The sequence below is a fragment of the Anomaloglossus baeobatrachus genome, chromosome 5, assembly GCF_048569485.1.
Source record: "Anomaloglossus baeobatrachus isolate aAnoBae1 chromosome 5, aAnoBae1.hap1, whole genome shotgun sequence".
In the NCBI taxonomy this organism is placed as follows: Eukaryota; Metazoa; Chordata; class Amphibia; order Anura; family Aromobatidae; genus Anomaloglossus; species Anomaloglossus baeobatrachus.
This window is the reverse complement of record NC_134357.1, coordinates 323,722,265-323,747,510: the sequence shown is the minus strand read 5'-3', so window position 1 is coordinate 323,747,510 and position 25,246 is coordinate 323,722,265. Positions and strand designations below refer to the sequence as shown.

At 45.6% G+C, this 25,246-nt stretch overlaps 1 protein-coding gene across 2 annotated transcripts in view; it reads left to right on the top strand.

Moving 5' to 3' along the window:
* Positions 1-25,246, top strand: part of ELMO2 (engulfment and cell motility 2) — a 94,433-nt gene that overhangs the window by 28,137 nt on the left and 41,050 nt on the right. The window contains exons 2-13 of one of the 2 annotated variants that reach the window (XM_075349773.1): positions 1,364-1,492; positions 1,829-1,869; positions 3,171-3,243; positions 3,402-3,452; positions 3,968-4,149; positions 8,601-8,700; positions 9,737-9,888; positions 9,975-10,053; positions 10,207-10,242; positions 10,438-10,488; positions 10,871-10,993; positions 13,073-13,207. In XM_075349773.1, the coding sequence (XP_075205888.1) occupies positions 1,415-1,492; positions 1,829-1,869; positions 3,171-3,243; positions 3,402-3,452; positions 3,968-4,149; positions 8,601-8,700; positions 9,737-9,888; positions 9,975-10,053; positions 10,207-10,242; positions 10,438-10,488; positions 10,871-10,993; positions 13,073-13,207 (1,101 nt within the window). In that variant the 5' untranslated portion in view covers positions 1,364-1,414. The remainder of the gene's footprint in view (positions 1-1,363; positions 1,493-1,828; positions 1,870-3,170; positions 3,244-3,401; positions 3,453-3,967; positions 4,150-8,600; positions 8,701-9,736; positions 9,889-9,974; positions 10,054-10,206; positions 10,243-10,437; positions 10,489-10,870; positions 10,994-13,072; positions 13,208-25,246) is intronic. The other variant, XM_075349774.1, reaches the window with a different exon arrangement.

Below are 25,246 nucleotides of genomic sequence, written 5' to 3'. Positions count from 1 at the left end.
AAAAAGAAACGAGAGAACACCGTGTGGAGGTAGAGAAAGAAAAGATAAAAAAGAAACGAGAGAACACCGTGTGGAGGTAGAGAAAGAAAAGATAAAAAAGAAACGAGAGAACACCGTGTGGAGGTAGAGAAAGAAAAGATAAAAAAGAAACGAGAGAACACCGGTGGAGGTACAGAAAGAAAAGATAAAAAAGAAACGAGAGAACACCGTGTGGAGATGGAGAAAGATAAGCTAAAAAAGAAACGAGAGAACACCGGTGGAGGTAGAGAAAGAAAAGATAAAAAAGAAACTAGAGAACACTGTGTGGAGGTAGAGAAAGAAAAGATAAAAAAGAAACGAGAGAACACCGTGTGGAGGTAGAGAAAGAAAAGATAAAAAAGAAACGAGAGAACACCGTGTGGAGGTAGAGAAAGAAAAGATAAAAAAGAAACGAGAGAACACCGGTGGAGGTAGAGAAAGAAAAGATAAAAAAGAAACTAGAGAACACTGTGTGGAGGTAGAGAAAGAAAAGATAAAAAAGAAACGAGAGAACACCGTGTGGCGGTAGAGAAAGAAAAGTTAAAGGCAGACACGGTGGAGGGAAGGTATCCACCTTGTAACCCATTGATGTGACCAATCTTGACATACCCATTGTGGGTTATAGAGAGTAGGCCTGAGTGGGTTATCGCCCTTTATATGATGTCCATATGTGCTAAGTGGGTACATGATCTGACGTCATCCTCATGAGACCTCTTTGCAGGTTTTCTTTGGTTTCTGTCTTTTAAGGACAACTTGATGAGTAATATTGTTGCCATTACCACTGCCACATCTAGTTTGAGATGGAGTGGGATAATAGAGTGACTATTACCTTGACTGCAGGATTCTTCTATTAGCAGGTAGTGATGAGTGGGCACTACCATGCTCGGGTGTTTAGTACGCTTTAAGAGCAGTTGGATGCTTGGATGGGCGCGACTCAAGCACCGGAGTGTAATGGAAGTCAGTGGGGGACTAAAGCATTTTTCCGAAAGATTTCCCAGAAAAATGCTCAAGTTCCCCATTGACTTCCATTATACTCAGGTGCTCGAGTTGCGCCCAACTGCTCTTAACGAATACTGAGCACCTGAGCATGGTAGTGCTCGCTCATCACTAGTAACAGGGAATCAGTAGGGATGACTCCATGAGGTTTGGCAGCTGTCTCTCTCCTGGCATCTGTTAATTCCTGGCATGAGGATGAGCAGCAATGTCCTTCAATCCTCTCCTCAGCCATTTCATCTACAGCCGTCTGTGATGAGCTGGCTTTTGTCAGACTTTTTTAGAAGCTTCATTTCATGGCTTCCCCAGTTGTGTGACTTTTATTGTATTTTTTCTTTCTTTTCTTTTTCAGAGCTGAGTGAGAGCTCCAGCGGAAGGCTGGCCAGCAAAGCCACCAGGCAATATGCCTCCACCTCCGGATATAGTAAAGGTAGCCATTGAGTGGCCTGGAGCAAATGCCCAGCTGATTGAAATAGATCAGGTAAGAAACACAAATGATCCCCTCCTCTGCCCTCTCTGGCAACTAGACTGGTTTGTCAGGTCTACGCAAGGAGAATAGTCTTCCCCCTACTCCTAGATATACACACCCAGACATCACCTACTATGAATGAGGACCTGCTGGTGATCAGTTCTTCCGTTGGGGCCCAGTGGAGGCATCTACTGGTGCTCAGCTGTGGGCGGCCATATTTGTTTAGTTGTGGCCTTTGATTACTATTACATAGTCAGTGAAAGAGACACCAATGGTGATCACTCCATAGTAGTAACCACAAGTCGGATGATTTTTTTTTGCTTCACCTGATTGATATTTCTCTTTCAGAAACGGCCTTTGGCATCAATTATCAAGGAGGTGTGTGACGGGTTAGTACTGCGCTTAATATTCACATTGGTTTGATGTTGCAAATACTTCACACACACACACACACACACACACACACACACACACACACACACACACACACACACACACACGCGCGACATTACATCGGACTTAGACGTCAGGAATACTTCATAAATCCTGACATACACCTCTGACAGAAGGCTCTGTCTTAGGCCTAAGCCACACGGCGAGAAAATAGGTGCGAGTGGAGTGCGATAAAACATCGCATTCCACTCGGACCAATATTAGCCTGTGTGTCAGCACACATGAGCGATTATTTTCTCAGCCCTAATCGGACCGAGAAAACAATTGCAGCATGCGGCGATTGTAATGCGAGACTCATTTCTCTCGCACCCATTCAAGTGAATGGTGCGAGAGAAAAATGTACCACGCATGCAGAGCGAGAATCACAATAGCCGGCTACGGAGGAGAGAGGGAGAGAAATCCCTCCCTCCGCTCCTCAGTGCCAACCCGCCCCTCTGGACAACCGGGCCACCCCCCGCAGCTGAGGTCCGCACGCACAGTCGGATCGCAGTCGCAGTGACAGTCACATGACAGTCTGCTCCTGCTGTGCTGCCAGCCTGTCATGCGAGCATCGCACTAGTGCCCCGTGTGGCCCCGGCCTTATGCCGCTGCTTAGCTATACAGCGTAGCAAAGAATATAGAATCTAAGGCATCTGTGGTACAAATCAGAAGTGGTGGAAACTGTGCACCTTGTCTGATTGGGTAATAATGCAGCAAATGTGAAGAACGGAGCTTTTACAGCAGGCTGCAGCTAGAGTTGCGGACAGTTTCTTGGGCTGGCTTTAAAAGAATCATGAATAGAAACTGCTGATGAGAGCAGAAGACAAGTGTTTGAGCAACAGCGAAGGAATGAATGGAGGTGCCAGGTTTTATAAGTCTTATCAGGGTCTTGAAATGAATTCACTAGGTATTTGGCAAAAGAGGGACTGACACAGCAGAGTTGTACGAGAAGAGTGGAAAGAGGGATGAATGAGAAAAGCAGGGAGGGAGGTGGGTGAGTTCTGTGGTGGTGGCTCAGTAACCTAGCAAAATGACAGCCGGTCACAAAGGTGAAAGACAGTGGAATCTGTCTATACGTAGAGGCCCAGTCTGGAGTGGCTGATACCATAAAGCAGCAGCTTTATACATAGATCCATTACAAATGAGAAGCAATGATTTTAAAAGGTAGAGCACAGTAAGGCTACAAATCATAATAAATGACTATTATTTAGATGTATACGTCACTATACTAACCTTCTTGGTTTTCATTTCTTTTCAGGTGGTCCTTGCCAAATCCAGAATTTTACGCCTTCCGCTATGCGGATGGACCCCAGCTGTACATCACTGAGCAGGTGAGTCGCTGTGCACTACCACGAAACCTCTGAAAAAAGAAGACCCTAGATAAATAATGGCACAGGTGGGGGACTCTGACAGATCTGACTCTGTTGTACCTCTTTGTGTCATTGTGTTCTGCGCCATTTCTCTGTATTGACTCTCTGTAGTATTTCAGACACGTGGAGACATAAAGAATGGAACCATTTTACGCCTGGCTGTGTCACCGGTGAGTAATATATGAACTCGTGAACTTAGATTGATTAAAGGGAATCAGATTTTGCCATCTAAGCTGAGAGCAGCTTAATGTAGAGACAGAGACCCAGATATCAGTGATGTGTCACTTACTGGACTGCTTAGTGTAGTTTTGATAAAATCTGTTTTATCAGCAGGAGATTATCATTAGAGGACTATTAACACTGCTGCCATGTAGTCCTGGGTGTTCTATAACCCTGTCCTGATCACTGATTGGTATAAACCTGTCCCCATCACTGATTGGCAGCTTTCTGCCAATGCACAGTACACAGAAAGCTGTCAATTAGTGGTTTGGATGGTGTTATACAGAGCTCAGCATTCAGAGAACTGGTAAATCTACAGCAAATATTACAGTGATTGTTTCAAAACTGCAACAAGCAGACCAGGAAATGATACATCACTGGAATCAGGATGTCTGCCCCTACATATACACATATACTGTATTTTCTTCCATATTGCTATTACTCAAACGGTTCCTCTTTTTATCAGTCCCGTGCAGCCCGCCAGCTTTTGGAGAGGATACAGTGCTCCAGCATGGATTCCAGGCTAGATGCGATGAAGGAACTGGCTAAGCTATCTGCAGACACTACTTTTGCTACGGAGTTCATTAATATGGATGGAGTGACTGTTCTCACCCGACTGGTTGAAGGAGGCACAAAGCTCTTGTCACAGTCAGTACCTTGTATAATGGCTCTAGCTTTCTTACGAAGTCATACACATGATCTTCACATTCGGCTTTCTGGGCTTCCTGCCACTGAATTAAGGCTTCAGCTCTAATAAACATTCTCTACACTTAACAATGTTAATCACTTATACCATTATCCTTATGCACAACACCTAGATTTGCAAAAAAATAAATAAATAAAAAAATATATACCTTTTAGCCTTTGGCTTCAAATACCCAAGAATTGTTATAAAGGTTCAGTGAAACAGGGGAAAAAAGACAAATATTATTATAAATAAAGTTTAATCCTACAGTGATGGAAATAGAAGAATATAATGTATTCTTCTACCTGTGCCGACAGCTCTACCTGAGATTGACGCTGCCCCAGCCATGAAATGATCTCCACTGGTCTGGCTTTAGGGACCCCTGGAGATCAGGAAGGCAGCAGTCATACATTTTGGGCACCTTAGGAGAAATGTCAAAGTGTTCAGAATATTACAACACTGTTCACATAGCCGTAGACGCATTGGCTTCGTAAATCCTTTCTCGGCTATTGATTCCTCTTATTGGAGGATCTTGCTGCTGCACATAACGGTGCCAAGTTTACTGGAGGCGGGTAAGTCAGCTTAGGCTTCAGGCACACGTCACCCTGTATTCAGGCATATGCATCACGGTTACTTGTTGTGATATTCATCATTAATGAAAACGTAGGCTGGAAAACAGTAAATGAATTATACAAAGGACTACATGATTATTAATTGTGCAAATAAATATCTACATTTGTACTTTTCTATCTAGCGGTGGTTGGCAGTGATGCATTACAAAATCCTATGGTTCAGAATTCTATTATACATTTTTAATAAGCATGGGGATCTCCTGTAGGTACCAAAATCTGTTAGTACGTTACTAAGCTAACTCTGGACTGATGTGTCCTGCCTTTTTAAAGTATAGCTCCATTAGAGAGGTTGTCCACTACTTTTATATTGATGGCCTATCCTTAGGATAGACTATATAGAATATAGAAATGTGGCACTCCTTCTATAGTCGCTGGTGCTTGGATAGGGTCCCACCCCAGATCAAAAAATTGAAAGAAATCCAGCACTCAAAGCATTCAACTGAAATTGTTTTATATTTTATTCATTGATCTGTGTAATTATTAAAGACGTTTCGGTCATCCGACCTTCATCAGTTTACACTACAATAAAAAGATACATGAAAAATTTTTTAGTGTACAGAAATAATGGCATTATACAATCATGGTAACAAAAAAGGGCAGAAATATTCACCACATTATAATGCATGAACCATAAACTATGATATACAAAAAATGTCAACAAAAAGACAAAAATGAAGAATCTGTCAGTTGAGCCGCTTCACTAGCAGATATACTGTCCACCTAAAGATATAATTGAAATACAGATAAAATGTAGCATAATAGAACCATTATACAACAAAAAAAAGGGGAACCAAACAGGAAACCCAAAAATTTATCCAAAAAATGTATATCTTGCTAATATGGAAGGACAAAGAGCCTAAGCACCAGCACTGAGACACTATTCTAATCTAATAAAACAGACAATACACAGAAATGCCATGTAATGAACACTCACCAGAAAGGGCTCTGTAGAAATATATGGAAAAGCTGGACCAGAGGAAAAAGCTGCCCATCCGGGTCTGCAGTCAATGTAATCTGACAGTCCAATGTCCAGATTTAAATAGACCGCTCAATTAGCTCATTAACAAGTTACAGAGCGTCACTTCCGGTCCGAAAACCGGAAGTGACGTCACCGGCTGGCAAAGTGTAAATCCTGATGGTTGGCAACTGTAGACATACACAGACAGCCACTCCTCACCGCAGGACGTCACTCCCGGTCCGCAAACCGGAAGTGACAATCCTGGTTGGCAAAATGTAAACCAGATGGTTGGCAATTTAAAGACAAATTACCTAAAAGATCAAATAAAAGAAAAAATAGAAGAAATAAGACAAGAGGACTAAGGGAATGGTGTATTTATTCAGAATCAATTTAATGATTCTTTAATTTTTTATCAACTATAATCAACCCTAGTAAAAAAAGGAAAAAAAGAAAAGAGAAAAAAGAAAAACTAAGAGGGATATACGTCAGGAAATGAAGGGGGGGGGGGGAAGGGGGGAAGGGAAGGGAAAGGAAAAGGGGGTGGGCATTGGGAAGGGAAGAGGGGGGGGGGGAGGGGAAAGGGAAAGGAGAGACTATGGAAAAAAGGGAACAAGGGAAAATGAGTAATGCGTAGAAAAAACTAAAACTAGGGAAAAAGCAGAAAAAAGGATTATGTTAAGAAAGAAACAGGAAAAAGATTATAAGACAATACCTAAAGGGACCGGCCATCATCAAATCAGTGATCAACTCCTCTGAAAAAGATAATAATAAGTAGGCATAAATGAATGAAAAGCTATAAGAAACTAGAAGTATCGAAATCACGATTAAGGCCTTTGGGCTCCAAAGTCTGAAGAGTAAAAATCCAATACGCCTCCCTTTGTTTCAATTTTTTAACCCTATCACCTCCTGTTTCTTTCTTAACATAATCCTTTTTTCTGCTTTTTCCCTAGTTTTAGTTTTTTCTACGCATTACTCATTTTCCCTTGTTCCCTTTTTTCCATAGTCTCTCCTTTCCCTTTACCCTCCCCCCCCCCTCTTCCCTTCCCAATGCCCACCCCCTTTTCCTTTCCCTTCCCTTCCCCCCTTCCCCCCCCCCCTTCATTTCCTGACGTATATCCCTCTTAGTTTTTCTTTTTTCTCTTTTCTTTTTTTCTTTTTTTTCTTTTTTTCCTTTTTTTACTAGGGTTGATTATAGTTGATAAAAAATTAAAGAATCATTAAATTGATTCTGAATAAATACACCATTCCCTTAGTCCTCTTGTCTTATTTCTTCTATTTTTTCTTTTATTTGATCTTTTAGGTAATTTGTCTTTAAATTGCCAACCATCTGGTTTACATTTTGCCAACCAGGATTGTCACTTCCGGTTTGCGGACCGGGAGTGACGTCCTGCGGTGAGGAGTGGCTGTCTGTGTATGTCTACAGTTGCCAACCATCAGGATTTACACTTTGCCAGCCGGTGACGTCACTTCCGGTTTTCGGACCGGAAGTGACGCTCCGTGACGTCACTTCCGGTCTTCGGACCGGAAGTGACGCTCTGTAACTTGTTAATGAGCTAATTGAGCGGTCTATTTAAATCTGGACATTGGACTGTCAGATTACATTGACTGCAGACCCGGATGGGCAGCTTTTTCCTCTGGTCCAGCTTTTCCATATATTTCTACAGAGCCCTTTCTGGTGAGTGTTCATTACATGGCATTTCTGTGTATTGTCTGTTTTATTAGATTAGAATAGTGTCTCAGTGCTGGTGCTTAGGCTCTTTGTCCTTCCATATTAGCAAGATATACATTTTTTGGATAAAATTTTGGGTTTCCTGTTTGGTTCCCCTTTTTTTTGTTGTATAATGGTTCTATTATGCTACATTTTATCTGTATTTCAATTATATCTTTAGGTGGACAGTATATCTGCTAGTGAAGCGGCTCAACTGACAGATTCTTCATTTTTGTCTTTTTGTTGACATTTTTTGTATATCATAGTTTATGGTTCATGCATTATAATGTGGTGAATATTTCTGCCCTTTTTTGTTACCATGATTGTATAATGCCATTATTTCTGTACACTAAAAAATTTTTCATGTATCTTTTTATTGTAGTGTAAACTGATGAAGGTCGGATGACCGAAACGTCTTTAATAATTACACAGATCAATGAATAAAATATAAAACAATTTCAGTTGAATGCTTTGAGTGCTGGATTTCTTTCAATTTTTTTTTTTTTTTCTATCCTTAGGATAGGTTATCAATATCTGATTGGCTGGGGCACGACACCGGGCACCCCTGCCGATCAGCTGTTCTCGGTGCCGGCGGCAGGAAATGCTGTGTTCCAGAGCTGCCCTGTCAACTTATAGCGGCCGCAGCCTGGTACGGTACGTCCACCTCCCATTCTAATTAATAGGAGGCGAACATGCAAAAGGAGGCTGTGGCCACTTTCAGAAGACGGGGCAGCTCTGGTCTGAGCCTTTCCTGCCGCCGGCATCGGGAACAGCTCATCGGAGGGGGTGTGGGGTGTCGGACCCCGGCCAATCAGACATTGATGACCTATCTTAAGAATAGGCCATCACTGTAAAAGTAGTGGACAGCCTCTTTAATGGAGGTATATTTTAAAAAGGCAGGACACATCTGTCCACAGTTAGGTTAGTAACGTACTTCATAGATTTTGAGGGACGACCACTGTACCTTTAGGATATCTCCATGGTTATAAAAGATGTATGATAGACTTCTGAACCATAGTGTTTTTAATGCATCCCTGCTGACCCCTGGTTGATGTACTTTATATATGTATGTTGTGCAATTTCTGTGCACCTGGTGTGACCACTCTCTCCTCTCAGTTACAGTGAGATGTTGGCCTTCACATTGACCGCTTTCTTGGAGTTGATGGATCATGGCATAGTGTCATGGGACATGGTCTCTCTAATCTTTATAAAACAGGTGAGTCTAATGCTAGAATAGCAGATTTTAGTGAACGGAAATGAAAAGATTTATACTCTTTAGATTGGAGATGTCTCCTGTTTATTTATACGAGGCACTACGTGCTATGTATTGAGCTGAGTGCCTTGTAGCTACATCTTTTATATAGGAATTACCTCTCTGTATTGTAGACCAGTAATATTATGTTAGACACTGTTACTGTGATCGAGAAGGGGCGGTGTTAGCCAGATGGCAAATGACTAATCCTGCTGAACCATTGTTGACTAAGGGTGGCTTTACACGCTGTGACATCGCTAGCCGATGCTAGTGATGGCGAGCGTGATAGCACCCGCCCCTATCGTTATGCTGATATGTGAAGCGTCACACGTACTTACCTGCTCGGCGACGTCACTGTGACCGGCGAACCGCTTCCTTTCTAAGAGGGCAGTTCGTTCGGCGTCACGGCGTTGTCACTAAGCAGCCGCCCAATCAGTCGGGACGAAAATCCCGTCAACCTCCTTCCTTCCTCATTGCTGGCGTGTGACAGGTAAGGAGAGGTTCCTCGTTCCTGCGGCGTCACACGTAGCGATGTGTGCTGCCGCTGGGACGAGGATCAACTTCGCCCAAGCGACAGCAGCGATAATTGGGAGAGGACCCCCATGTCAACGAGGAGCGATTTTGGACGTTTCGTTTTTGCAACGATCCAAAATCGCTCCTAGGAGTCACACACAACGAGATCGCTACAGCGGCCGGATGTGCGTCACAAAATCCGTGACCCCACCGAGATCGCTGTAGCGATCTCGTAGCGTGTAAAGCCCGCTTAAACTTTGGGCTGGACATCGGCCTGGAAAAAAACAAATTGTAGAGTTTGCAGACCTATTCTAGTCTAATCCTGCAGTCATACAACATCTGTCTCCAAATCCTACCGATGTAACTGCAGCCTCAGACTACACAAGGTTTGTAGTCTGTTACCATGGAGATCATAGGTCTAATTTAATAAAGGAATATTGTGTTCTGTCTATTTGGGCCTGTATTCATTCATTTCCTATTTCTCCAGATTTGTGGCTATGTATCCCAGCAGTCTGTGGATGTCTCTATTCTTCAGCGGTCTTTAGCTATATTAGAGAGTATGGTGTTAAACAGCCAGGCTCTGTACCATAAAATCGCAGAGGAAATCACCGTGGGCCAACTTATATGCCACTTGCAAGTGTAAGTGTTACACCTGTGCCCTGGCATGGCCTTCTCATAAAAAGCATGTGCAGCTTTATATTCGACCTTTTTTATCTTTTGTGCAGCTGTAACCAGGAAATCCAGACGTACGCCATTGCACTCATCAATGCTCTGTTTCTGAAGGCACCGGAGGAGAAGCGGCAGGTGGGTGTCCGCTGCTCACTTTCTGCAAGCATGTGACAAGCGGCGCTCTATGTGCTTGTATGTTTCTCGTGTAATGATCCCGTGGCGTCCTTTTGGTTGCTGTCTGCTCTTAACTCCCATCTCTGCTTCTGTTTGTGTGCGTGGTGCACTCAGGAGAAGCCCCAGAATCTCATGGAAGTTCCCGTTAGTGTGAGTACCACGCGTGGGAGTTTCTGTTGTCCTCCTGTTCCTCACCCATGGATACTCCTTCCATCTTTACTGTTAGTGATGTTCCTCAGTTATTCCAAGCTTTATTCTCTTCCTCGTGACACTTTTTTTTAACTTTTTTTGTCTGAGCAAGTGTGACACTTAGATAATTGTTTTTCCTTTTTTTTTCTTGTTTAGGAAATGGCAAACGTCTTTGTACAGAAGCACCTCCGATCTATTATTCTTAATGTAAGTAATAGGAAACTACAGCCATGTGTAGGATGAATGCTGACCCAGAATAGATCAGTGAGGACCGCAGAGCAAAAATGGACATCCTGATGTCCATTCTTCCAGTGCTGGTTACCAACTTCATTAACAAGGACCTCTTCTTCATTCACATCCCATTAGGACACCTGACCAACTGGCTTGTTCTTCTGTCTTCTTTCTTAGTGTCCACCTTTGCCATGAATGGGGATATAAATGTCCAGTATCAATTTACAATGATCTTACAAGCGCAGGGGTGAATGAAGAATTGTTCTTGAGATTGTACCTATTGTGGCAGATCGGAATATCGGGCATTGCCAGCACGAGCCTCTGGCTCAATAATATATATATTTTTTGCTTCATCCAGCATATTATCCGAGGAAATCGACCAATCAAAACCGAGATGGCACATCAGCTTTATGTGCTGCAGGTGCTAACCTTTAACCTTCTGGAGGAACGGATGATGACTAAAATGGACCCCAATGACCAGGTGACGCAAATGACACCCATTTCTACCTTGCCATTACACTTGAATGTTTGGAGCAAGCAATCCACTCTGGGATCCTAATCGGGAACCTGTCTGTTTAATTGTGTGGACAAACTTAAGGGTACCATGTTCTAGAGCAAAAGGCGCTCCGTAGGTTTATATAGATTTTGTGATGAAGCATAACTTGTAATTTATCGGCTGAAATAACTGCTCATTGTGGGCATGAGTCCAGTGGGTGGAGCCGCTCAGTGACTGACAGCCCCCCCCCCCCATGCAAATGTATTTGTCTGTGGAAAAGAAAGCACACATAGGGTCTTACCAGGTATGAGATTTTACAAATAAGGTGCCAAAGGCACACTCACCTGCTGAAGTTGTGACAGGCACAACTCCTTGAAGCACATATATCAAAAGTGGTCAGCAGCAGCCCAGAAAAAAATGGTGAAAAATAAGGATAAAAAAAGAATCAGGTTCAATGCTGCGCTAGAAACCACATGAATCCAAGGATGTGTATTTATTTCTGCAGGTCAACGCGTTTCAAAGACATATCCGTCTTCTTCATCAGGACACAAGAAAGAATACCTTTGTTTCTTGTGTCCTGATGAAGAAGACGGATATGTCTTTGAAACGCGTTGACCTGCAGAAATAAAGAAAAGGTTTTTAATACACATCCTTGGATTCATATGGTTTCTAGCGCAGCATTGAACCTGACTCTTTTTTTATTCTTATAGCCCCCCATGCAGGCATGCATAGAATGATATCTGTCAATCACTGAGGTCGACTGGCCATTAAACTCAAGGAACAAACATCAAAATGATCTAAAATTCTGTATTTATCAACTCCTACTGCAGCAATTTTATTTATTTTTTTTTTTTACCAAAAAGTTCCTATATAATTTTTGCCCACACAGGATCAAGACAACTTTGAGCTCTCTGATGTACAGAAGTAATCCTGAATTAAGTATTAAAAAAACGCACAAACCTAGAAGACAAGTCTATCACACCTGGCTTAGCACTGCATCTTACCGGATCCTCAGTAACTCTCAGATCTGGATTAGCACTACACCTTGCCTGATCCCCCAGATTAATAGAATACAGCACTGACCCCCCCCTCCTTTCCCCATGTGGCTTGGCACTGCATCTTACCTGATCCTCAGTAACTCTCAGACCTGGATTAGCACTGTATCTTGCCCAATCCCCGGATTAATAAAATATGGCACTAACTCCCCTCGCCTCCCCCATGTGGCGTGGCACTGCATCTTACCTGATCCTCAGTAACTCTCAGAGCTGGATTAGCACTGTACGTTGCCCGACCCCCAGTTTAAGAAAATATTATGGCACTAACCCCCTTCCCAGCTGGATTGACACTGTATCTTGCCTGATTCCTTGTAAGCATATTAATAAGACATGACTTACATCTGTACGGGCACTGTATCCGGAGATGAGAAGCATCTTAGCAGCAATATTCTGCCATTTTCCCAATCTGTGTAATTTTTTTTCTTAAAGAGTGCCAACCACCAGGACTTTCATATATAAACTAAAGCCAGTGCTAACCTGGCGCTAAGATGCTGATTCTATACATACAATTAGTTGTGAGATTGCATGTATACTTTCTAAAATATAGGCAAGTAAAGTTTGTGACATGCACTGTTATTTGATTGATAGCAGCTACAGAATATCTAATAGGTGGGTCGAGATTGGCTAGTTATTCCCCTGTCTGCCTGCCTTTCCTCCCCCTGTCTCTACTATTAAAGGGGAGGAAGGACAGGGGGAGGAAGGACAGGCAGCAGACAGGGGCTGGAATAACTAGCAAAGCCCGACTCACCTAGTAGACAGTCTGTAGCTGCTATCAAACAAATAACAGTATATTTCACAAACTTTACTTGCCTATATTTCAGAAACTATACATCTGATCTCACAAATAAAGGTATATATAGAATCAGCATGATAGTGCCAATTTAGCACTGGCTTTAGTTGTATTGTATATTGTGCTTTAATGTATTGTAAATTGATGCAAAAATATATTTAACGAAGGGCCACGCCTGAGGTTACTTATATAATAATGGTTTCTGACCTATTTCTTTAGGCTCAGAGAGACATAATATTTGAGCTGAGACGAATTGCGTTTGATGCAGAATCCGATGGGAGTGGGGTGTCTGGCACCGGTACGGAAAAACGCAAAGCTATGTACAGTAAGGACTACAAGATGCTGGGCTTCACTGTGAGTATAATCTGTCAATGTGTTTGTTACTGAAGGCCTTGGCCATTGCCACCATATAAAGTGATGGAATTGGCCATTCTGCGGTAGGGTTTACTATTGTAATCCCTGAATTTATAGTGTCGTCTTACATGTAAATCTAGAAATATACAAGGGGACTGCTTAATTACAAATATACTGGTTTTGTAAAAAAAAAAAAAAAAATTTATTTTTTTCCTAAACTGGAAATGTAACTTGGATACATTTTGTAATAGAGGTAATTATCCTGTTTTGCTACATTTATGCATAAAATACTACTTCTTGCAGTCGGGCTTTCTGTAAATTGACTGCTGCAGCTGTAAAGAACCCTTTCCTGTATAGCTGCTGGAATTGCCTGTGTGCCACATACAGTGAATGTCTCCTGGTTTTTTTTTTTTTGTAAGGAATAAATCAATTGCCAGTCCTCTGTATTGACCAGACATTCTAATATATAAAGCTGTGTGTATGTGTGTGTGTGTGTGTGTGTGTGTCCGGGATTGGCATCTGCACCGTCGCAGCTACAGCCACAAAATTTTGCATACTCACACTTCTGGACCTCGAGAGCGTCATAGGCTATGTTTTGAGGGGAAATTTTAACCCCGTGCTTTACAGTTATTCACCAAAAAACCTGCCTTCATTAAAGCAAATGGAGCTGGGAGCCACAGTGCAGCCTTCAGAACTTCAGAAGAATGCGCAGCCACGCCCTTATATGGATGTTGGCGTGTCACAATGCAGCCAGGGAAGGAGACAAACACAGACCGGGAAAGAGGCACACACAGGGTAAGAAACAGACATAGACAGGGTAAGAGACAGAGACAGACAAAGAGACAGACTGACAGGGAAAGAGACAGACAGGGAAAGAGAGAGACAGGTTAAGAGACAGACACAGACAGGTAAAGAGACAGACACCGACAAAGAGACAGACACAGGGAAACAGACCGGGAAAGAGACAGACAAAGACAGACAAAGTGACAGACACAGGGAAAGAGACAGACAGGGAAAGAGAGGGAAAAAGACAGGCAGGGAAAGAGACAGACAGACAAAGAGAGAGAGACAGAGAGATATATACAGCGGGTGAGACAGACAGAGAATGGGAGAGAAACAGAGAGACAGTTACTATCCCGGGCGTTAATACATTCTATTTTGTTAACAACAGTATTAACCCGGGCGAAGCCGTGTAGTACAGCTAGCTGTATTTATACATAACAAATGAGATCTCCTCTAAGGCATGTGTGACTGCTGCATGTTCTCCATCTATACAGACTTGTATAGGAGAAAATGCGCTATAGTAGTGCTAACAACCAGGACTATGGATTACATGTCTACTTCCCCCACAATCTCTATAGGACTCTTCCACGGTTCTCTCACTGTGGCTGCATCACCACAGTCAGAGCCCTGTTTTGGGTGTCGTTATAGGAAAGGCAGACCAGCAGTCTCTGGCCCTGGTGAGCAGCGTGATTGTAGCGTGTTCTCTCCTATACAAGGCTGTATATAGGGAAAACGCGCTGAGCAGACCCAGCTCCTGCCCGCCCTTCCTGTGACTTGCATACAAGGAGACAGGGTGCACATTGTGTAGGCTTCCTCCACACTCGTAGTTTGCAGATCTGTACACAAGATATGGAATACAGATCTATGCACTTGGTAAAGCACACTTCAGCAGTTATTTTCTGCACAAAGGCAGTAAAGTAGTGTAATTACCTCTATTACAAAAAGGAACCAGAGTAAGTTTCTTTCTAATAAAAAAAGTGTTACTTTTTAACAAATTTGTGCATTAGAAAAATAGTGGAGCAGATTTATCAAGCTCAGTAGAGTAAATTGTGCCAAATTACTCAATAAATCGGGTTTCGTTTCAGACTGTCCTAACGTCAGAAAAAGAAGTGCACACCAATACTTGAAACATTTTCTGGCGTAATGCCTAATAAGGCTTAAAGTTGTTGGCCACGCCCCCTCCTATTATTCCACACCAATAACAGTCTAAAGGTTTTTGGCCACACCCCCATTATTCCACACCAATAACATTCTAAAGGTTGTTGGCCGCACCCCCCTGTTATTCCACACCAATAATTGTCTAAAGGTTGTTGGTCCACACACCCCATTATTCCACACCAATGATTGTCTAAAGGTTATTGGCCGCACCCCCCTGTTATTCCACACCAATGATTGTCTAAAGGTTGTTGGCCGCACCCCCCTGTTATTCCACACCAATGATTGTCTAAAGGTTATTGGCTGCACCCCCCTGTTATGCCACACCAATGATTGTCTAAAGGTTGTTGGCCGCACCCCTCTGTTATTCCACACCAATGATTGTCTAAAGGTTGTTGGCCGCACCCCCTGTTATTCCACACCAATGATTGTCTAAAGGTTGTTGGCCGCATCCCCATATTATTCCACACCAGTGATTGTCTATAGGTTGTTGGCCGCACCCCCCTGTTATTCCACACCAATGATTGTCTAAAGGTTATTGGCCGCACCCCCCTGTTATTCCACACCAATGATTGTCTAAAGGTTGTTGGCCGCACCCCTCTGTTATTCCACACCAATGATTGTCTAAAGGTTGTTGGCCGCACCCCCTGTTATTCCACACCAATGATTGTCTAAAGGTTGTTGGCCGCACCCCCCTGTTATTCCACACCAATGATTGTCTAAAGGTTGTTGGCCGCACCCCCCTGTTATTCCACACCAATGATTGTGTAAAGGTTATTGGCCGCACCCCCCTGTTATTCCACACCAATGATTGTCTAAAGGTTGTTGGCCGCACCCCTCTGTTATTCCACACCAATGATTGTCTAAAGGTTGTTGGCCGCACCCCCTGTTATTCCACACCAATGATTGTGTAAAGGTTATTGGCCGCACCCCCCTGTTATTCCACACCAATAATTGTCTAAAGGTTGTTGGTCCACACACCCCATTATTCCACACCAATGATTGTCTAAAGGTTGTTGGCCGCATCCCCTGTTATTCCACACCAATGATTGTCTAAAGGTTGTTGGCCGCACCCCCCTGTTATTCCACACCATTGATTGTCTAAAGGTTGTTGGCCGCACCCCCCTGTTATTCCACACCAATGATTGTCTAAAGGTTATTGGCCGCACCCCCCTGTTATTCCACACCAATAATTGTCTAAAGGTTGTTGGTCCACACACCCCATTATTGCACACCAATGATTGTCTAAAGGTTGTTGGCCGCATCCCCTGTTATTCCACACCAATGATTGTCTAAAGGTTGTTGGCCGCACCCCCCTGTTATTCCACACCATTGATTGTCTAAAGGTTGTTGGCCGCACCCCCCTGTTATTCCACACCAATGATTGTCTAAAGGTTATTGGCCGCACCCCCCTGTTATTCCACACCAATGATTGTCTAAAGGTTGTTGGCCGCACCCCTCTGTTATTCCACACCAATGATTGTCTAAAGGTTGTTGGCCGCACCCCCCTGTTATTCCACACCAATGATTGTCTAAAGGTTATTGGCCGCACCCCCCTGTTATTCCACACCAATGATTGTCTAAAGGTTGTTGGCCGCACCCCTCTGTTATTCCACACCAATGATTGTCTAAAGGTTGTTGGCCGCACCCCCCTGTTATTTCACACCAATGATTGTCTAAAGGTTGTTGGCCGCACCCCCTTGTTATTCCACACCAATGATTGTCTAAAGGTTGTTGGCCGCATCCCCATATTATTCCACACCAATGATTGTCTAAAGGTTGTTGGCCACACCCCCCTGTTATTCCACACCAATGATTGTCTAAAGGTTGTTGGCCGCACCCCTCTGTTATTCCACACCAATGATTGTCTAAAGGTTGTTGGCCGCACCCCCTGTTATTCCACACCAATGATTGTCTAAAGGTTGTTGGCCGCACCCCCCTGTTATTCCACACCAATGATTGTGCAAAGGTTATTGGCCGCACCCCCCTGTTATTCCACACCAGTGATTGTCTAAAGGTTGTTGGCCACACCCCCCTGTTATTTCACACCAGTGATTGTCTAAAGGTTGTTGGCCGCACCCCCCTGTTATTCCACACCATTGATTGTCTAAAGGTTGTTGGCCGAACCCCCCTGTTATTCCACACCAACGATTGTCTAAAGGTTGTTGGCCGCACCCCCCTGTTATTCCACACCAATGATTGTCTAAAGGTTGTTGGCCGCACCCCCCTGTTATTTCACACCAATGATTGTCTAAAGGTTGTTGGCCGCACCCCTCTGTTATTCCACACCAATGATTGTCTAAAGGTTGTTGGCCGCACCCCCTGTTATTCCACACCAATGATTGTCTAAAGGTTGTTGGCCGCACCCCCCTGTTATTCCACACCAATGATTGTGTAAAGGTTATTGGCCGCACCCCCCTGTTATTCCACACCAATGATTGTCTAAAGGTTGTTGGCCGCACCCCTCTGTTATTCCACACCAATGATTGTCTAAAGGTTGTTGGCCGCACCCCCTGTTATTCCACACCAATGATTGTCTAAAGGTTGTTGGCCGCACCCCCCTGTTATTCCACACCAATGATTGTGTAAAGGTTATTGGCCGCACCCCCCTGTTATTCCACACCAATAATTGTCTAAAGGTTGTTGGTCCACACACCCCATTATTCCACACCAATGATTGTCTAAAGGTTGTTGGCCGCATCCCCTGTTATTCCACACCAATGATTGTCTAAAGGTTGTTGGCCGCACCCCCCTGTTATTCCACACCATTGATTGTCTAAAGGTTGTTGGCCGCACCCCCCTGTTATTCCACACCAATGATTGTCTAAAGGTTGTTGGCTGCACCCCCCTGTTATTCCACACCAATAATTGTCTAAAGGTTGTTGGTCCACACACCCCATTATTGCACACCAATGATTGTCTAAAGGTTGTTGGCCGCATCCCCTGTTATTCCACACCAATGATTGTCTAAAGGTTGTTGGCCGCACCCCCCTGTTATTCCACACCATTGATTGTCTAAAGGTTGTTGGCCGCACCCCCCTGTTATTCCACACCAATGATTGTCTAAAGGTTATTGGCCGCACCCCCCTGTTATTCCACACCAATGATTGTCTAAAGGTTGTTGGCCGCACACCTCTGTTATTCCACACCAATGATTGTCTAAAGGTTGTTGGCCGCACCCCCCTGTTATTCCACACCAATGATTGTCTAAAGGTTATTGGCCGCACCCCCCTGTTATTCCACACCAATGATTGTCTAAAGGTTGTTGGCCGCACCCCTCTGTTATTCCACACCAATGATTGTCTAAAGGTTGTTGGCCGCACCCCCCTGTTATTTCACACCAATGATTGTCTAAAGGTTGTTGGCCGCACCCCCTTGTTATTCCACACCAATGATTGTCTAAAGGTTGTTGGCCGCATCCCCATATTATTCCACACCAATGATTGTCTAAAGGTTGTTGGCCACACCCCCCTGTTATTCCACACCAATGATTGTCTAAAGGTTGTTGGCCGCACCCCTCTGTTATTCCACACCAATGATTGTCTAAAGGTTGTTGGCCGCACCCCCTGTTATTCCACACCAATGATTGTCTAAAGGTTGTTGGCCGCACCCCCCTGTTATTCCACACCAATGATTGGGCAAAGGTTATTGGCCGCACCCCCCTGTTATTCCACACCAGTGATTGTCTAAAGGTTGTTGGCCACACCCCCTTGTTATTTCACACCAGTGATTGTCTAAAGGTTGTTGGCCGCACCCCCCTGTTATTCCACACCATTGATTGTCTAAAGGTTGTTGGCCGAACCCCCCTGTTATTCCACACCAACGATTGTCTAAAGGTTGTTGGCCGCACCCCCCTGTTATTCCACACCAATGATTGTCTAAAGGTTGTTGGCCGCACCCCCCTGTTATTTCACACCAATGATTGTCTAAAGGTTGTTGGCCGCACCCCTCTGTTATTCCACACCAATGATTGTCTAAAGGTTGTTGGCCGCACCCCCTGTTATTCCACACCAATGATTGTCTAAAGGTTGTTGGCCGCACCCCCCTGTTATTCCACACCAATGATTGTGTAAAGGTTATTGGCCGCACCCCCCTGTTATTCCACACCAATGATTGTCTAAAGGTTGTTGGCCGCACCCCTCTGTTATTCCACACCAATGATTGTCTAAAGGTTGTTGGCCGCACCCCCTGTTATTCCACACCAATGATTGTCTAAAGGTTGTTGGCCGCACCCCCCTGTTATTCCACACCAATGATTGTGTAAAGGTTATTGGCCGCACCCCCCTGTTATTCCACACCAATAATTGTCTAAAGGTTGTTGGTCCACACACCCCATTATTCCACACCAATGATTGTCTAAAGGTTGTTGGCCGCATCCCCTGTTATTCCACACCAATGATTGTCTAAAGGTTGTTGGCCGCACCCCCCTGTTATTCCACACCATTGATTGTCTAAAGGTTGTTGGCCGCACCCCCCTGTTATTCCACACCAATGATTGTCTAAAGGTTATTGGCCGCACCCCCCTGTTATTCCACACCAATAATTGTCTAAAGGTTGTTGGTCCACACACCCCATTATTGCACACCAATGATTGTCTAAAGGTTGTTGGCCGCATCCCCTGTTATTCCACACCAATGATTGTCTAAAGGTTGTTGGCCGCACCCCCCTGTTATTCCACACCATTGATTGTCTAAAGGTTGTTGGCCGCACCCCCCTGTTATTCCACACCAATGATTGTCTAAAGGTTATTGGCCGCACCCCCCTGTTATTCCACACCAATGATTGTCTAAAGGTTGTTGGCCGCACCCCTCTGTTATTCCACACCAATGATTGTCTAAAGGTTGTTGGCCGCACCCCCCTGTTATTCCACACCAATGATTGTCTAAAGGTTATTGGCCGCACCCCCCTGTTATTCCACACCAATGATTGTCTAAAGGTTGTTGGCCGCACCCCTCTGTTATTCCACACCAATGATTGTCTAAAGGTTGTTGGCCGCACCCCCCTGTTATTTCACACCAATGATTGTCTAAAGGTTGTTGGCCGCACCCCCTTGTTATTCCACACCAATGATTGTCTAAAGGTTGTTGGCCGCATCCCCATATTATTCCACACCAATGATTGTCTAAAGGTTGTTGGCCACACCCCCCTGTTATTCCACACCAATGATTGTCTAAAGGTTGTTGGCCGCACCCCTCTGTTATTCCACACCAATGATTGTCTAAAGGTTGTTGGCCGCACCCCCCTGTTATTCCACACCAATGATTGTGCAAAGGTTATTGGCCGCACCCCCCTGTTATTCCACACCAGTGATTGTCTAAAGGTTGTTGGCCACACCCCCCTGTTATTTCACACCAGTGATTGTCTAAAGGTTGTTGGCCGCACCCCCCTGTTATTCCACACCATTGATTGTCTAAAGGTTGTTGGCCGAACCCCCCTGTTATTCCACACCAATGATTGTCTAAAGGTTGTTGGCCGCATCCCCATATTATTCCACACCAATGATTGTCTAAAGGTTGTTGGCCGCACCCCCCTGTTATTCCACACCAGTGATTGTCTAAAGGTTGTTGGCCGCACCCCCCTGTTATTCCACACCAATGATTGTCTAAAGGTTGTTGGCCGCACCCCCCTGTTATTTCACACCAATGATTGTCTAAAGGTTGTTGGCCGCACCCCCTTGTTATTCCACACCAATGATTGTCTAAAGGTTGTTGGCCGCATCCCCATATTATTCCACACCAATGATTGTCTAAAGGTTGTTGGCCGCACCCCCCTGTTATTCCACACCAATGATTGTCTAAAGGTTGTTGGCCGCACCCCCCTGTTATTCCACAGCAGTGATTGTCTAAAGGTTGTTGGCCGCACCCCCCTGTTATTCCACACCAATGATTGTCTAAAGGTTGTTGTCCGCACCCCCCTGTTATTTCACACCATTGATTGTCTAAAGGTTGTTGGCCGCACCCCCCTGTTATTCCACACCAATGATTGTCTAAAGGTTGTTGGCCGCACCCCCCTGTTATTCCACACCATTGATTGTCTAAAGGTTGTTGGCCGAACCCCCCTGTTATTCCACACCAATGATTGTCTAAAGGTTGTTGGCCCGCACCCCCCTGTTATTCCACACCAATAATTGTCTAAAGGTTGTTGGTCCACACACCCCGTTATTCCACACCAATGATTGTCTAAAGGTTGTTGGCCGCACCCCCCTGTTATTCCACACCAGTGATTGTCTAAAGGTTGTTGGCCGCACCCCCCTGTTATTCCACACCAATGATTGTCTAAAGGTTGTTGGCTGCACCCCCCTGTTATTCCACACCAATGATTGTCTAAAGGTTGTTGGCCGCACCCCCCTGTTATTCCACACTAATGATTGTCTAAAGGTAGTTGGCCGCACCCCCCTGTTATTCCACACCAATGATTGTCTAAAGGTTGTTGGCTGCACCCCCCTGTTATTCCACACCAGTGATTGTCTAAAGGTTGTTGGCCGCACCCCCCTGTTATTCCACACTAATGATTGTCTAAAGGTTGTTGGCCGCACCTCCCTGTTATTCCACACTAATGATTGTCTAAAGGTTGTTGGCCGCACCCCCCTGTTATTCCACACCAGTGATTGTCTAAAGGTTGTTGGCCGCATCCCCATATTATTCCACACCAATGATTGTCTAAAGGTTGTTGGCCGCATCCCCATATTATTCCACACCAATGATTGTCTATAGGTTGTTGGCCGCACCCCCCTGTTGTTCCACACCAATGATTGTCTAAAGGTTGTTGGCCGCACCCCCCTGTTATTCCACACCAGTGATTGTCTAAAGGTTGTTGGCCGCACCCCCCTGTTATTCCACACCAGTGATTGTCTAAAGGTTGTTGGCCGCACCCCCCTGTTATTTCACACCAGTGATTGTCTAAAGGTTGTTGGCCCGCACCCCCCTGTTATTCCACACCAATGATTGTCTAAAGGTTGTTGGCCGCACCCCCCTGTTATTCCACACCAGTGATTGTCTAAAGGTTGTTGGCCGCACCCTCCTGTTATTCCACACTAATGATTGTCTAAAGGTTGTTGGCCGCACCCCCCTGTTATTCCACACTAATTATTGTCTAAAGGTTGTTGGCCGCACCCCCCTGTTATTTCACACCAGTGATTGTCTAAAGGTTGTTGGCCGCATCCCCATATTATTCCACACCAATGATTGTCTAAAGGTTGTTGGCCGCATCCCCATATTATTCCACACCAATGATTGTCTATAGGTTGTTGGCCGCACCCCCCTGTTGTTCCACACCAATGATTGTCTAAAGGTTGTTGGCCGCACCCCCCTGTTATTCCACACCAGTGATTGTCTAAAGGTTGTTGGCCGCACCCCCCTGTTATTCCACACCAGTGATTGTCTAAAGGTTGTTGGCCGCACCCCCCTGTTATTTCACACCAGTGATTGTCTAAAGGTTGTTGGCCCGCACCCCCCTGTTATTCCACACCAATGATTGTCTAAAGGTTGTTGGCCGAACCCCCCTGTTATTCCACACCAATGATTGTCTAAAGGTTGTTGTCCGTACCCCCCTGTTTTTCCGTGGTCACTTTTTCACCTTATGGTTTAGTGCGGATATCTAAAATTGTGTGTACTTTTCAAGTTTTTGCCCAAATTGTGACTTTTTGGAGCTGCGTTTTTTGTCAAACGGGTGTAAACCTCTTGGAAAATGTGGGCGACTGTGTTTACTATTAGATCCTTTCATATTCGGCCAGCCGTAGTCTTTTCTTTGTCGCTCCATTGGGAGACCCAGACAATTGGGTGTATAGCTTCTGCCTCCGGAGGCCACACAAAGTATTACACTTTAAAAAGTGTCACCCCTCCCCTCTGACTATACACCCTCCCGTGCATCACGGGCTCCTCAGTTTTTATGCTTTGTGTTGAAGGAGGCACACATGCACGCAAGCTCCACAATTTAGTCAGCAGCAGCTGCTGACTATATCGGATGGAAGAAAAGAGGGCCCATAACAGGGCCCCCGGCATGCTCCCTTCTCACCCCACTCTGGTCGGCGGTGCTGTTAAGGTTGAGGTACCCATTGCGGGTACAAAGGCTGGAGCCACATGCTGTTTTCCTTCCCCATCCCTTAGGGGCTCTGGGTGAAGTGGGATCCTAACCGGTCACCATGCATGGGACCGCGCTCCCTCCGCAGCCCCTGGGGGAATCTGCTGGACAGGAGACCGGGTATCGTCAGGGACAGGCCCTGCTCCTCTGAGGTACTCTGTGTCCCCTTGGGGACGGCGCATAGAGCGCCTGTGTAACGGACGCTGCAGCACCAGCTGGGTGTTTTGCGTCGCCGGGACTACCGCGCCGACCGCGCTTGTTTGCCGGCCGCGCTAATAAATTTAGTCCCCGGCTTTTGCGGCCTAGTACCGCAAACTCCCGCCCCCGGGCCTGCCAGTCAGGGGTGAGGGCGGGACGCTAGACTGCATGTCAGCGGTGAGGGCTGGAGCATACGGAGGTATCCTCCTCCCCCCTCACTGAGCACTGCGGGGCACCAGATTCCCGCACTTTCTGAGGCACGCCCACGGCTCCCTCCTCCTCTCAGAACGCTGGCAGCCATTCCTATCAGCACTTCTGACGCTGGAGAACTTCAGAGGGGAGACAACACCGAGCTCCACAGCTCTGGGAGGCCCAGGCAGGGAATCTGGTGGTCACACAACCGCTGCGGGCGGTCGGTAAGCCGCACCTGTTACTAGGTGCTGGCCCCCCTGGGTGCCGAAGTGTATATTTATATGCTTATATTGTATACATTTACTCTGTACGGCCGCACTATTTGCTTTTGGCTATATACCCTCACTGATTGCTCTAAGAGGAGACAACAGCATGTCGTCCGCAAAAAGCAAGGGTGCCAAGGCACAGGCTTATTTTGCAACCTGTACCTCATGTGCGGCTATGCTACCTGCAGGTTCCACCTACCCTCATTGTGTGCAATGCTCGGCCCCTGTGACACTCACTCAGCCGGAGCCTCAGCCACTGGTGGGACCCTTGGCCCCAGTGGAACCACCTGCTGCCACTGTCCAGGTGACAGGGACAGAGTTTGCAGTATTCGCTGACAAACTTTCTGAGTCTATGGATAGATGGTCTGCTAAGATACTAGAAGCTTTGCAGTCCAGACCGGTAACACAGGCCCCGGGCACTGTTGAATCATTGTCCCCAGGCCCCCCTCGGTTGGAGCAGCAAAGTGCTCCTGGGGCGACTCATAGGTCCCACGGTGAGGACTCCGACACGGACCGCAGTCCCAGACCGGCTAAGCGGGCCCGCTGGGAGCTTCCCTCGACTTCATCACACTGCTCAGGGTCTCAGCATGAGGACTCTCTGGAGGATGAAGCGGAGGTGGCAGATCAGGGCTCTGAGCCTGACGCCGCGCTCAACCTTGATACACCTGAAGGGGACGCCATAGTAAACGACCTTATAGCGTCCATCAATCAGGTGTTAGAACTTTCTCCTCCAACTCCTCCGATTGAGGAGTCAGCTTCTCAGCAGGAGAAATTCCAATTTAGGTTTCCCAAACGTACACGGAGTGCGTTTCTTGATCACTCCAACTTCAGAGATACAGTCCAGAAACACCGAGCTTTTCCGGATAAGCGCTTTACTAAGCGCCTTAATGACACACGTTATCCCTTCCCCCCTGACGTAGTCAAGGGTTGGGCTCAGTGTCCCAAGGTGGATCCTCCAGTCTCCAGACTGGCTGCTAGATCCATAGTTGCAGTGGCAGATGGTGCATCACTCAAGGATGCCACTGACAGGCAGATAGAGCTCCTGATGAAATCCATCTATGAAGCTATAGGCGCGTCTTTTGCTCCGGCATTCGCAGCCGTATGGGCACTCCAAGCTATCTCAGCTTGTCAGTCTGAGATTAATGCAGTCACACGTGCCTCTACTCCGCAGGTTGTGTCTTTAACCTCTCAGGCGTCGGCTTTTGCGTCCTACGCCATGAATGCTGTCCTGGACTCTGCGAGCCGTACGGCGGTAGCATCCGCCAATTCAGTGGCAGTCCGCAGGGCCATGTGGCTTCGTGAATGGAAGGCAGACTCTGCTTCCAAAAAGTTCTTAACCGGTTTGCCATTTTATGGCGACCGCCTG